General features: G+C 46.3%; 1 protein-coding gene across 1 annotated transcript in view; it reads right to left on the reverse strand.

Annotated features, from left to right (window-relative positions):
- Positions 1-72: 72 nt before the first annotated feature.
- Positions 73-14908, reverse strand: part of LOC124007867 (mitogen-activated protein kinase kinase kinase kinase 4-like) — a 51253-nt gene continuing 36417 nt past the window's right edge. The window contains 18 exon segments of the mRNA XM_046318660.1: positions 73-2571; positions 2696-2835; positions 5791-5950; positions 6835-6984; positions 7103-7203; positions 7328-7462; positions 7671-7814; positions 8012-8053; positions 8056-8181; positions 8420-8537; positions 10798-11094; positions 11279-11390; positions 11723-11901; positions 12541-12549; positions 12776-12873; positions 12969-13090; positions 13193-13299; positions 14144-14362. Of these exon segments, the coding sequence (XP_046174616.1) occupies positions 2488-2571; positions 2696-2835; positions 5791-5950; positions 6835-6984; positions 7103-7203; positions 7328-7462; positions 7671-7814; positions 8012-8053; positions 8056-8181; positions 8420-8537; positions 10798-11094; positions 11279-11390; positions 11723-11901; positions 12541-12549; positions 12776-12873; positions 12969-13090; positions 13193-13299; positions 14144-14362 (2343 nt within the window). The 3' untranslated portion in view covers positions 73-2487.

Consider the following 14908-nt stretch of genomic DNA (forward strand, 5'->3'; position numbering starts at 1 on the left):
ATTTATTTCACACAATAGAGAAGACTGAACGCTTTATGTTAAAGGTTTACAAAACTACCTCACACAATTTAGTAAATTACTTAGGATTTTATTCAATGGAAAAAAGACCTTGAGGAAAATACAACAATTCCCATAATACACAGAGGACATAAATTAGAGTAGCATGGTAGAAACACTTGAGGAAAACATGTCACCTGGGCAGCAGAGAACCTTGTCACTGTGTTGCTGCAACGTTGCCACAGCCAAGGGCACACTGCTGTGTTATCCAGGAAAATCAGTGATTTAAACTCAGAATTTTGTCATTTTTGAAAAGTGAATGAACAGAGGTCGAGGGTTATTCCTGTACATGAACCTCCAAATGATACAAAGCTAAAAAAAAGGGATTATTGCCCTAAAATAAAACATAAATATTTATATTGATGCACATCGGTTTAACAAAACATTGCCTCTGTAAACATTTTAACATAATGTGTGCATTAACCTTTATAAACCACTGCAGCCGCATCATTTTAAGGGTAATAAAAATGACAGAAACAAACTAAGGAGTTAAAAATGTAAATCGATACTTTCTGTAGTGGTTTGTAACACTTAAAATGTGTGACTTATGCCATCTTGGCATGGCACCGCGTTTCACAGATTTGCAGAGGAGAAAGCATCTCATTTCTATATTCTTACAGCGTTGCGTTCCTTAGAGGCCTGGAATCATCACACCCAAACAGGATGTGACTGTCCACTGTAAGAGGGTCAAGCTTTGGAGGGACATGTGACAGAGACATTATGATTTCCATTCTTGAAAAAAAGTTTGTCCATACAAAGAATCTAACCAGGGTGCCAGTCTAGCTCCTTGCTGCTGCTTCAGACTGGCACCCAGGCTAACCAAGAAACATTAGGACAAACAAGTGCAGTCCCATTTTTCACTTGTTGGATCAAGGGGCAAAAGGAAAACAAAACAATTAAAACCAGGAGCTGCTGGGGTTTGGAAAGGCTTCTAGGTTGTTGTCGTGTTGCTTCAATCCATAGCATACTACTGCCTGGACTGGGACAGACTGTACAAAACAAAATGTCCCCTTCTGCCCTCAGAGTCAAGATACTAAAATAATGCAGACAAGCTGAGGGGGTGAAGCTACCAGGCTATGGTGGTCTGTTGGTATTAAAGAGTCCAACATGGAAATACAACAATTTCACAAATGTATCAAAATGGGGACCATGCTGCTTCATAATAGGTTTTACATGGAATAATTCAAATCTCACTCAAATGTCAGATTTTGATACATTTCCTGTAGGAGTTATGAGCAAAACCTAAAGCATTTGTCACAACAGATTGTACAAGTAGCAACAAATGTAAACCTGAATTCAGTGGAGGGGCCCATTAAAATGAAAAACAAATCGAACCTGTGTTTGCTGATACATTTGGATATGTTATGGATTTTAAATCTTCATCTACAAATCTTTAAGGTATATTTAATCTTGACACTTGTTCCATTGAATACCCTGGTCATCATGCTACCAAATGGTGGGTCAAAGTCATGACTCATGACCAAGACGGTTCTCTAGAGTCTACTGTACATATCAACCCATTCACAGTTTACCCAACACGACCAAGGAGAGGCAATGTGGCACGTTAAAGTTGAGGGAGGCTGGAAAAGACCCTCAGGAGTATATGGGACTGGAAAGGCCCCTATAAGGTTGCAGTGTCCTATTAAGGGTTAAGTCGACATCTTTGATGAAACTTCTCTCCACACTTTAACCCTGTTTGAACCTTTATCAAGAGGAAGGCCGGAGTGAAAGAGAGACAAAAGTTACATTTTCAATGTCAAGCACGACCCATTTGAAAATGTACCCATGTGGTGGCAACGGCATGTCAGTCCGAGGAACTGATCTAAGAAACTCAACACAAGAGGTTGACCTGAACATGACCTGGACTAAACACAATAACAAACTACTGTATGACCTTTCACCTGTCTGGTGCTATAAGCTTCCCTTCCTCTGCAACAGTCTCTTTCATCCTTTTCCATCCTCCTCTGTCACACAACACACCCCCCTCTCTTTTTTTCCCAATAGACACACATTAACATCTACTAGTGTTTTGAATAAGTCGGGCTCAGATCCCTACTCCCACTGGTGCAGGAGGTAAGGGGAGGCTCTAGTAGGGTTTGGGGGCAGGAACCCAGAAAAGCTGATGACGTCCGTTGTCAGAGCAGAGTAGCCAATGGGCATGATGACAGCACTACCAACTGACAAACAAACACAGTCCCATCAGCCTATAGAGACCCCGTGGCCTCCCATTCATGATTTCAGTCCGTTTATCATGCAATTGTCTTTTCTTATTTGAAACCGGTGATATTTAGGTATCGCGCCGCCTCAGAGCTCAGTGAAGCTCGATACTCCAGTTGTACGTCAAGTTCAAGATCGTCATGAGTCATCATTATGGTGGTAATAAACCGAGGGGTGCTGTCTTCATGCTGCTGGGTGGTGTGTGTGTGTACACTACCAGCTAAGCAGAGAGGTACGGCCCAGGGTCATGAAGTAGACCTGGCTGGAACCTCCAGAGCGCACCGACGCAAAGAACACCTGCAGGACATAGACAGTGAGAGAGAGAGTGTGAGCGAGAGAGTGAGAGAGAGGGATCTTTATCAACATTGATGAACATCTATGCAAGTAACCAAAGTGTGTGTGTGTTGTACGCATAACTCACCTTGTCATTCCTCTCACACAGGAACTTGAGTCTCTGGGCTCTCTTGTGCATGAAGACCCCGTCCAGGTGTCCTGTCTCCACAGACCTGATCTCTATGGCCTTCTCCCCCCAGCCCATGATCTGGTTGGACCTAATGTAGGCTACACACACAGATGGACAATCAAGTTATTAAGAAAGTGTGTGTGTGTGTGTTTATTGAAAACTACTATGTACTTAAATTAAAGGTATAAAACTTAGTTTCACCACGAGCCACTCCTGTGTGTCTTAAACAGGTTTAACATGTGTGTACAGAGCAGTCGGAAAGTATTCAGACCACTTCACTCTTTCAAAATGTTGTTACGTTACAGCCTTATTCAAAAATTGATTAAATCAAATGTTAAACTACACACAATACCCCATAATGAAAAAGCAAAAACAAGTTACACATATTTGCTAATTTATTTAAAAATGAACAAGTTATTTTACATAATTATTCAGACTCCTTACTATGAGACTCGAAATTGAGCTCAGGTGCATCTTGTTTCCATTTGATCAACCTTGAGATGTTTCTAAAACTTGGAGTCCACCTGTGGTAAATTCAATTGTAGGGCATGATTTGGAAAGGCACACACACTAGAGGTCGATCGATTAGGATTTTTCAACACTGATACCACTTATTGGAGGACTAAAAAAGCTGATACCGATTAATCGGACGATTTTATATATGTAATAATGACAATTACAACAATAGTGGGTGAACACTTATTTTCACTTAATATAATACATTAATAAAATCCATTTAGTCTCAAATAAATAATGAAACCTGTTCAATTTGGTTTAAATAATGCAAAAACACTGTTGAAGAAGAAAGTAAAAGTGCAATATGTGTCATGTAAGAAAGCTACTATTTAAGTTCCTTGCTCAGAACATATGAAAGCTGGCGGTTCCTTTAAACATGAGTCTTCAATATTCCCAGGTAAGAAGTTTTAGGTTGTAGTTATTATAGGAATTATAGGAACATTTGTATTTAATTAACCTTTGACTATTGGATGTTCTTATAGGCACTTTAGTATTGCCAGCCTAATCTCGGGAGTTGATAGGCTTGAAGTCATAAACAGCGCTGTGCTTCAAGCATTGCTAAGAGCTGCTTGCTGGCAAACACAGGAACGTGCTGTTTGAATGAATGCTTACGAGCCTGCAGATTGCTCTATCAAATCATAGACTTAATTATAATATAATAACACAGAAATACGAGCTTAGGTCATTAATATGGTCATATCCGGAAACTATAATTTTAAAACAAAACATTATTTCAGTGAAAGACGGAACCGCTCCGTATGTTATCGAACGGGTGTCATTCATAAGTCTAAATATTGCTGTTACATTGCACAACATTCAATGTTATGTCATAATTATGTAAAATTCGGGCAAATCAATTGCGGTCTTTGTTAGGAAGAAATGGTCTTCACACAGTTCGCAACGAGCCAGACAGCCCACACTGTTGCATATACCCTGACTCTGCTTGCACAGAACACAAGAAAAGTGACACAATTTTCCTCGTTAATATTGCCTGCTAACATGGATGTCCTTTAACTAAATATGCAGGAGAAGCTAGTTAAACTAGTAATATCATCAACCATGTGTAGTTAACTAGGGATTATGTTAAGATTGATTGTTTTTTATAAGATACGTTTAATGCTAGCAACTTACCGTGGCTCCTTGCTTCACTTGCGTAACAGGTGGTCAGCCTGCCAGGCAGTCTCCTCATGGAGTGCAATCGGCCATAATCGGCAACCAAAAAAATGCAGATTACAGATTGTTATGAAAACTTGAAATCGGCCCTAATTAATCAGCCATTCCGTTTAATCAGTCTAACTAACACACACCGGTCTATATAAAGGTCCCACAGTTGACCAGAGAAAGAAACACAGCCACGAGGTCGAAAGAATTGTCCACAGAGCTACGAGACCGGACTGTGTCGAGGCACAGATCTGAGGAAGTGTACCAAAAAATGTCTGCAGCATTGAAGAACACAGTGGCCTCCATCATTCTTAAATAGAAGTTTGGAACCACCAAGACTCTTCCTAGAGCTGTCTGCCTGACCAAATAGGGGGAGAAGGGCCTTGGTCAGGGAGGTGACCAAGAACCTGATGGTGACTCTGACAGAGTTCCTCTGTGGCGATGGGATAGCCTTTCAGAAGGACAACCATCTCTGCAGCACTCCACCAATCAGGCCTTTATGGTAGAGTGGTCAGACGGAAGTCACTCCTCAGTAAAAGGCACATGACAGCCCGTTTGGAGTTAGCATAAAGGCACCTAAAGGAGTCATACCATGAGAAACAAGATTCTCTGGTCTGGCGAAACCAAGATTAAACTCTTTGGCCTGAATGCCAAGCGTCACGTCTGGAGGAAACCTGACACCATCCCTACAGTGAAGCGTGGTGGTGGCAGCATCATGCTGTGGGGATGTTTTTCAGCAGCAGGCACTGGGAGACTAGTCAGAATCGAGGGAAAGATGAACAGAGCAATGTACAGGGAGATCCTTGTTTCAAACCTGTTCCAGAGTGCTCAGGACCTCAAACTGGGACGAAGGACAACGACCCTAAGCACACAGCCAAGACAATGCAGGAGTGGCTTCAGGACAAGTCTCAATGTCCTTGAGTGGCCCAGCCAGAGCCCGGACTTGAATAGCTCTGGAGAGACCTGAAAATAGCGGTACAGCAACACTCCCCATCCAACCTGACAGAGCTTTGGATGATCTGCAAAGAATAGGAGAAACTCCCCAAATACAGTGCCAAGCATGTAGCGTTATACCCAAGAAGACTCGAGGCTGTAATCACTGCCAAAGGTGCTTCAACAAAGTACTGAGTCCAGGATCTGAATGCTTATGTAAATGTAATATCAGTTTAGTATTTTTAATAAATCTGCACAAATGTCTAAAAACCTGTTTTGCTTTTCCATTATAGGGTATCGTGTGTAGATTGAGGGACTTGACAAATAGTTTTTAACCCATTTTAGAATAATTCTGTAGCGTAACAAAATGTGGAAAGGGTGAAGGGTCTGAATACTACTTTCCGAAGGCACCGTATGTGCGTCCCAGTGTGAGTGTTACGTACCCACTGAGGTGGGCATCTCGCCCCACTGTAGCACCACGTCTTTGGTGATGCGTCCATAGGTGTTAACGTAGACACCCTCGTCCTCGTAACACACCAGCAGCTCAATACCATCCGTGTTGGGCAGGATGATGATGGCATGGGACTGGATATTGGTCTGGATCTGAAGGGAGAGGAAGGGTAGAGTGGGAGGAAGAGTCAGAGGGAGGAGAGCAAACAGAGACAAAGACAAAAAAGTTTAGTCTCAAGTCGTATTCATAAAGAACTTAGATGAAGAAAAAAGCAACTGAAAAAAGGACTACCTGTATTTGCCCAATAAGAAAGACTTGTTTTCGCTTTCCGTTGAAAAATGTTTTTGATACAGTGTGACCTAATGAATATGCCCCCAAATACATGGGCTGAATCTCAAACCAAAGACTTGGCCCTTACATCCTTTATCAAGTGGCCACTTGCGGTTGGGTTCGAGAGTGATCACTAGAGTCTGTCAGTGTTTTGGCCAAAATGAGCATTGAGACGATACACACGCGATGTCCCAACTGCAACTTATCTAAGTCCATTTGCGAGTATTGTCGCCCGCGACCTGTCTTGCAGCATGACTCATGAAACACGGGCACTGTGGACCTTGGGCAGACGGACGCATACTCCGATATAGAGTGAGAAAGTAGTAAAAACAAAAACGACATCTGCCTGTTCGTGCACAGCGCAGCAGTGACTGGCTCAAACTTCAGAAATACACAAAAAAATCCTGTCACTAAGACCTCCTCGGATTTAAACTTCAAATGAGAGGGCGAGGAGGTAGTGACTGTTGTTGCTAGGTAACATGCTAAGATTCATGGGAAGAAGTTGCTGCCAAGGGCGCTGAGTCATAGGATAAAGAGGCTTCCGAAGGGCGCAGTGGAGCCCTTGACTCGAAAATCAGCATTTGAGATTGGCTCGTGAAGGCACATGTCGAGTGGTGAAAGTGTTGGGTTTCAGATTCAGCCATGGATTGGTGGAACAGGGAAAAACGGGAGGCAGAGGAATGAGACAGATGGGTGGGTCCCTTACGTGTGTGGGCAGGTAGATGTCGTAAACCGCCCCAGAGTCCACGTCCACGGCGTGGAAGCCGTTGCTGGAGCCGTAGATGACCTTTAACCTCTGACCCTCCTCCACCGTCAGGTCAACCAGCAGGGGCTTGTGCACCAGGTCACCAAACGACTGCAGGAGGAAGACGTTAAAATTGACAAAATGCACCTTTAAGGTAATTTGTAGTGGGAAAGTGAATGTAAACCAATGCCATGGTGGTCTGACTGCAGCCTGAGCCAGTTTACTGTACCTTGAAGGCCATGAACTTGTGGTACGGCTTGGGGGCCCACGCATAGACCTCCACGGAGTTCTTCAAGGCAAGGACCAAGAACTTGATCCTCTCATATTTCACTTAAATCAAGAGAAAAAAAAGGTTTTATTTCTGCCCACTCGTCAAGATTGGACTTGGACCTGCTACAGCCTTGTAACAAGAGAAAAGTGTCATTCCTGATGGTAAATGGGAAGTGGAACGTACCGACTTTGTAGTGTACGCAGCCCTCCAGCTCTCCTACAGTGACCCAGCCCTGCTTCTTCTCCACCTCGGGGTCGTTGTGGAGTATCTTGTTCCTCAGCCAGGACAGGTAGTACACACGCAACTTATTCTTCTTCCCTGTGTGTGTGTGTGTGTGTGTGTGTGTGTGTGTGTGTGTGTGTGTGTGTGTGTGTGTGTGTGTGTGTGTGTGTGTGTGTGTGTGTGTGTGTGTGTGTGTGTGTGTGTGTGTGTGTGCGATGGTGAGATAAAAGAACAAGAGAGAATGAGTTTGAGTATAATTCAGGAGAGTGTATTCGTGTGTCCGTGCACCTCCGTTGGTCCGTACCTGATATAGTGACCAGGACGTTGAGTCCCTCCAGGACGTCCATCTGCTGGATGCGCCGTCGGCTGATGAGGGGGTAGACCTTCCCCTGACCGCTACGGTCCAGCAGCATCAGACCACTCTCTGTCCCCACCAGCAGGTTGACACCTGGGAGAGGACAGGGACACACACACACACCAGTCAGAACCCAGGGGGAAGCAGATCTGCCATGCTTGTCGCGAAACCTATGATGGATTTCCTATAAATTGTATATATCCATTCAATCTGTAAATCACACATCCATCTCTCCATTCATCCATCCAACTCTATCCTTCCACTCAGCCACCTCTTCCTCAGGTACGTACCCCATAGTGCAGCACACAGGATCTCAGAGTTGAACCTCTTTTGTACTTGCGGATCTCGGGCGTGTCGCTCTGGGGGCGTGTGTTGACCGGGTTCACATTGACCACGGAGCCCTTACGTGACGGGTCAGCCCTCAGGGCGTCCACCAGCCGCCCGTCGTTCCCGATGGCCGCTGTGGACACCAAAGGTCAGAGGGAGAAGGGGCGGGGCCTTGATTTGTCATTAATAGCCCTTGATGATCATGCTCTGTATTACACTTCCTGTGCCAAGCAGTGACTTTATGTTCTATGTATAGGTCAGGGTATACTAACTCCTAGTTACTGACCCAGAGATGATTCTATTGTTAAGATGAGGGAGCTGATCCTAAATCAGCATTTTAAAGGGTAGAGGAAAAAAAAGAGGTGACTCACCCATGTTGTTGAGGGAGCTGCCGCTGGAGGGGGAGACCTGCAGGAGGCGCGGGTCGATGAAGGGGGTGAAGGAGGAGGAAGACTTGTGTTTCTGCATGGTGTTGCTGGCCGAGTGGGTCTGGCGACAAAGGCACGGGAGTGAGAGCAGAACACAGACAAACAACAGTGGACAGAGAAGAATGTTGGGTGCTTATATTTGTCCTGTTTTAAGTGTGTATTACACGCAGGTGTGAAATGGAGATGTCTTTTCTGCATATCCCAACTCGCCCCGAGACACCTTCAGAGAGTGGGGTCACGGCCGGGGTCACGGCCAGGGTCAGCCATTATCAGTTGTGACACTGGAGCAATTAGGGTTAAGTGCCTTGCTCAAGTGCACATCAACTGATTCTTTACCATGTAGCCTCTGGGATTCGAACTAGAGACCTGTCGGTTACAGGCTAAGCTACCTGCCGCCCTAAAATATCCCCATCTACCTGTAACTCGACCTGGTCTGCTACACTATCAGTATTCCCGGAGCCTATTTCTCCTTGGCTTCATACTGTCAAATATTACAATATTATTTATTGTATAATCTGTTCGCATAGAATAATATTTTTTTCCCCAGCAGGGGGAGCTATGGCAGCTGCAGTGAGTCTGGTTTGAACTCCGCAATGGATCCATTTTACTGTGCTCATGACGTTCTATGGAAGACACGTTTATTGATGGGCTACAATAACATCATAAGGCCGAATAGGATTTACAGTAGCCAATTAACACTACAATAGGAAGGGCCTGCAGGCTTGGCCAATCTAAAACTGAGAATCACTCAGACTTGCTTGAGAAACCATAGGGCTTCATAAAACACCATCTACACACTGGGTTCTGTTACAACACACTGTACATCAGGACATTTCTCATCTAGTAATCAAACATGACATTACGGACGGCAAAAACAAAACATCAACACACACAAAACGCATGGGAAGATTTGACATGCATTTGTTGGAAGCAGATATGAAAAACAAGGTCAGTGACTTAAAAAGGAGTAGAACCAACATGGAAGACGAAATAAAGATGGCAGGTTCAGGACAGAAACAGAATTCTGAGAGAAACGGGATGAAATATGAAAAGTCAAATTGCCAGTGTAAAGCACACAGATTTTGATCAAACGCAACTATCAAAACGCAGCAGTTTATCATTAGGCTAAAAGGTAGACGCGCTGTTCAGTGTCTTGGTGTCTTCATGCTAACACACACCTTTAGTTGGGCAGTAAAATCCATACAAGCTAGGTTTGTCCAAAAGCACCACACACCAAGCAAGCTAGCTACCACCCAGGCACAGCCTACTACTAAACTGCTCGAGTGAAATGACATCAAAGCACTAAGGCCATTGGCGAGATGAAGTCCAATGAGGTGTTCCACAACCTCTTAACCCCTGACAAGATGGACTACATGGACTTCACCTCCCAGCTTGCACCTGGGCAAAGTGATTGACCAACGCTCTCTAGACTAGTAAAGCCGCTTGCTCATTGCTAAGGTTCCACACTAGGTGGCGCTAGTGTTAGAGGCAGTGCTCTGAGTAATATTCAGAAGGTGAAGCAGCCCAGAGATCATTCGTCAGTTCAGTCAGTCAGCCAACAGGGGACAGAGTAGACAATAACCAGAGTAGCCAGCTTAAGGGACAGGGTAGACAATAACCAGAGTAGCCAGCTTAAGGGACAGGGTAGACAATAACCAGAGTAGCCAGCTTAAGGGACAGGGTAGACAATAACCAGAGTAGCCAGCTTAAGGGACAGGGTAGACAATAACCAGAGTAGCCAGCTTAAGGGACAGGGTAGACAATAACCAGAGTAGCCAGCTTAAGGGACAGGGTAGACAATAACCAGAGTAGCCAGCTTAAGGGACAGAGTAGACAATAACCAGAGTAGCCAGCTTAAGGGACAGAGTAGACTGATCAACCAGAGTAGCCAGCTTAAGGGACAGGGTAGACAATAACCAGAGTAGCCAGCTTAAGGGACAGGGTAGACTGAATAACCAGAGTAGCCAGCTTAAGGGACAGAGTAGACAATAACCAGAGTAGCCAGCTTAAGGGACAGGGTAGACAATCAGAGTAGCCAGTTTAAGGGACAGGGTAGACTAAATAACCAGAGTAGCCAGCCAACAGGGGACAGAGTAGACAATAACCAGTAGCCAGCCAACAGGGGACAGAGTAGACTGATCAACCAGAGTAGCCAGTTTAAGGGACAGGGTAGACAATCAGAGTAGCCAGTTTAAGGGACAGGGTAGACTGAATAACCAGAGTAGCCAGCCAACAGGGGACAGAGTAGACAATAACCAGTAGCCAGCCAACAGAGTAGACTGATCAACCAGAGTAGCCAGCTTAAGGGACAGGGGACATACCTCGATGGCAGTGAGCTTGTCCAGAGGGGTCTGGGGGGACATGGCTGGGCTGACATGGCTGGAGGAGGGGGAGATGGAGATGGAAGAAGAGGTGGAGGAGGAAGAGGTGGGGGAGTGGTGGCTTTGCTGAATAAGGTCTGGCAGCAGGTGAATGCGGCCGGCAAAGCCGTTTTTCTCCTGGTGACCGTTACCGGGACCGGGAGGAGGATGTGCTTGAACGGCTTGACCGTGAGCCACACTGGGACCGGAGGAGGATGAAGAGACATTGACCGCCGGGCGCTTTTTGTCGCCCGCGCTCTGTAACCAAGAACAACCTCAACTTGTATCTCGTTGTTTTCCACTAGTAACTGAACATGACAGTGTGCTTTACCAGCAAACAAAGACTCAACACAGGAAATCAAACAAGATGACAACTGAAACCAGGGGTGGAAGTGGGGGGGAGAGGACATGATAACAACCAGAGGGTCTTCTGCAGTCCTACCTGTCTGATGACCAAGGTGCCATCCTTGGAGGGTGTGGTGAGGTCGTTCTCGGAGTCGTCGTGGGCCAGTAAGGTCTTCAGGGATGCAGTCTCTCCGTTACTCAGACCTCTCCTGGTGGAAACAGTACGTCTCATATTCAAACTCCAATTATTAATAATACATGGGACTTATTTAGCACTTTTCAATGAGCCAAATGACTCACCTCATACAAGTCTTTCTATGCTATATATAGTATATATTATCTGCCCTTTTCATCTGAAAGCCTTTCTTTAGGGCAGTATCACTAAGGCCTTGAGATCATAAAGTGCCAGTGTGCTGATCTGGGATCAGTTTTGCCTTTCAGATCATAATGAATGAGATTACAAGGACGTGGGGAAACCTGAGTGCAGACTAAGACGCTTTGTGAATACGGGCCCAGGTCAGAGGTCAGGGTTGTTACGTACCCGGCCCTGGTATCTTCTGCTCCCGAGGTGGACTCGTCTGCTGCGTCCTGGTCCACTTCTTCATCATCGTCTTCGTCGGTGGTGCCTGACTCCTCGCTGGAGGAGGAGTAGTCTGTCACCTTGTTGGGAGGACGCACATCCTCCACCGCCCGCAGCTCTTTGGCCAGGGCCGTCAGGTCCTAGAGGTCAAATAAGGCTCGGAATATTTTCAATACTCCCTTTCCAAAAGGTTGTCACTGATTCAAACCATGTCAGATTACTGACTACTAGTTTTACAGGGGGAGGATGCATTGTCAAAGGATTGAACTGGGTCGAGGAGGGGAGCATCATTCCCCATACATTAAGGCCATAACATTAACCTCAGTTAAGAGCCAACACTGCTGAAAACAGTAACTTGTGATGTGCCAGGTGAAGAGCAACTGGATTGGGATGGCGCAGGCAGGAGGCAAGAAGAAGACAGCAGGAGGAAAGAAGACAGCAGGAGGAAAGAAGACAGCAGGAGGAAAGAAGACAGCAGGAGGAAAGAAGACAGCAGGAGGAAAGAAGACAGCAGGAGGAAAGAAGACAGCAGGAGGAAAGAAGACAGCAGGAGGAAAGAAGACAGCGGGGAGAGGGGCGGGTCAGAGTTGCATCGTCAGCCAATCACGTGTCAGCCAAGGAGAGGAGGACCAATGAGTGAGAGTCAAATGGAAGCGCGATGGAATTTGGCCCTGAGCTTCACAGGATAGCCCTCATCTGAAACGTTTTAGCATACATGGTGGCCCATGCAGTGGAAATAAGCATCAGAGCATGACATATTCTTATGCACGCGTGCTTACCACGTCACCCTATACAACTCCCCCATAATCACATCGTTGGAGTAATGGGATTCCACAGGTTGTCGTGTCATGGCCCATAGGGAACACCAAAAGATAAGACAACGGGATGGTCAGTCATAGAAACACCACCACACTGTTACTGTAGCAGGCTGCAGTGCTGGCCTGGTTTACAGCCAGATGCAGGGACCACTACTACAGCAGGATGTGGATACAGTCATAAGAGACATGTTCTTACGGCTGGCCGGTTGGGTCGGGCAAAGTCCTTCTTGTCGTCAGGCTTCTTGGCAGCGTTGTCGGGGCGTTGCAGTGGGGAGCCCTCAGACTTAGACGATGCTGGAGGAGAGGATGGTAAACCAACATCAGTGGAAGACCTACAAGATACTAAATGCAGTATTGTACATCCAGTATTCTGTGTGTGTGTTACTCACAGCGTGCTCTGAACCTCTCCCCTGAGCCGGCCTGGGAGCTGGAGGAGCCAGAGGAGCTGCCACTGCCGGGCCTGGGAACCAGCTTCTCCACTCGGTCCCACAGCAGACGTGGCTCCGCGTTACTGGAAGACAAGCAACACAGGGGATTGAAAACACACACTTCCCCATACCCACCCCGCGAACAATTTAACTCTTTCCAACACCACACAGAGTTGACCACCTACCTGCCGGCGTTCCGCTGTACTGCCTGGTTGCTAGGCGGGGCAGAGGCCTGGAGAGGAGAGTCTCTGCGTGACAACACAGGGGACCTGGACGTTGTCCTCACTGGAACCTGTGGTAGACAAGACGGACGCCCTCACACGCCTGGCTACAGGAGCATAAACTACCACCACCACACAGCAGGGCCTGGCACCGCTGCATAGCCCCAATCCCTCTTCCCAAATGTGCATTCTACCCATCAACTACAAATTGATCGCTGGATCATTTTAGTCATCTACAGACAAGACATGGATATTGGTAATAAACTCAGTTTCCCAAACTACTAGGAGAACGTTTTGGGTTTTGTCCAAGCACTACACAGCTGATTCAAATAACCAACTCATCATCAAGCTTTGACTATTTGATTCAACTGTGCAGTGCTGGGACAAAAAAAATAAATGAGGTTTGGGTGTGGGCAGGACCGAGTTTTGGGAAACACTGGTCTAGGTAATGGTTTTGGTAGGCCCTCCGTTACATTAGTGAACAGAGTGAATATGATGGACATGCAGGATGTACACGGTGAAGTACTAGAAGAGGAACAACTCATGAAGCCATGCAGGACCATATGGTGTGTAGTTAGCCAGTGGAAGCACAGCACTGAGTAAAGCTAATTACTATAGGGACTCCAGTACTGTACACTGGGACAATTGCAGCTACAACCAGGAGATATTTGTCAAGATAGCTATCAGTCACTGATTATACTAGTGAACCAGACTAATAGTCTAATCTACCTTATTGTAGCTCTACACTATACTGTGGAACATAGCCTTATAATGGTGAAGGCAAAAGCCCACAGTGTAATCCCACTGCTGCCGGATGGGACACCCAGAGAGGCTGTAGACATTGCTATCTTGCCCCTCTAAGGGGACCACGGATGGGGGCTGGAAAAGGGGGTCCCCTGGGCTGTCCTTTCTTACCCTGGGGGGCACCTCGTCGCTGGGGCCCGAGGCGGGGGGCTGGGGGTCAGTGCGTGCAGCAGCAGAGGGGTGATGGTGGTGGTTGTGGGGCTCCTGGGAGCGCAGATGGAGATGTGCAAAACTAGGAACCGCGGGTTCACTGAAGGAATGGGAGCGAGACACGACGGGGGGCGGGGCGGCGCTGCTGCTCTTAAGAGCGGCCAGGTGGGACCACTGGACCTTCCAGACAGACAGACACACAGAGGGGAGAGAACAGGGGGGAGGTAGGTGGGAGAAGGTCAAACCACAGAGTGAAGGCACAGAGATGAAGGACATGGCTGAAAACATATGCATATACATGTAACATATGCATATAATAGACTTGCATTGCACATACGTCATGCAGTCCGAGACAACAGAAGTGACAACAGAAACAGTCAAACAGGTTCACACACAAAAACATTTACAGTGAAGACAAATAACAGGACAACAGATAGTTGAATGGCACAGTGAGAGGGGCAAGGAGATGAGTGAAGGGGAACCAAGCAGCCAATCACATGCAGCCTCCTCTGGCATCCTGGGTAAGGTTTATCACACCACTGAAGGGACAAGCTTTTGCTCAGGTCAATTAGAGGAAGGTCCCAGAAATCCCACTATAACATCATAACAGATATGAGTAGATCTACTGACATGATGGAGCATGTCATTCTATTGGGACTAGAGGTCGACCGATTATGATTTTTCAACTCCGATACCGTTTATTGGAGGAGCAAAAAAAGGCCGATA

The sequence above is a fragment of the Oncorhynchus gorbuscha genome, linkage group LG21 (assembly GCF_021184085.1).
Source record: "Oncorhynchus gorbuscha isolate QuinsamMale2020 ecotype Even-year linkage group LG21, OgorEven_v1.0, whole genome shotgun sequence".
In the NCBI taxonomy this organism is placed as follows: domain Eukaryota; kingdom Metazoa; phylum Chordata; class Actinopteri; order Salmoniformes; family Salmonidae; genus Oncorhynchus; species Oncorhynchus gorbuscha.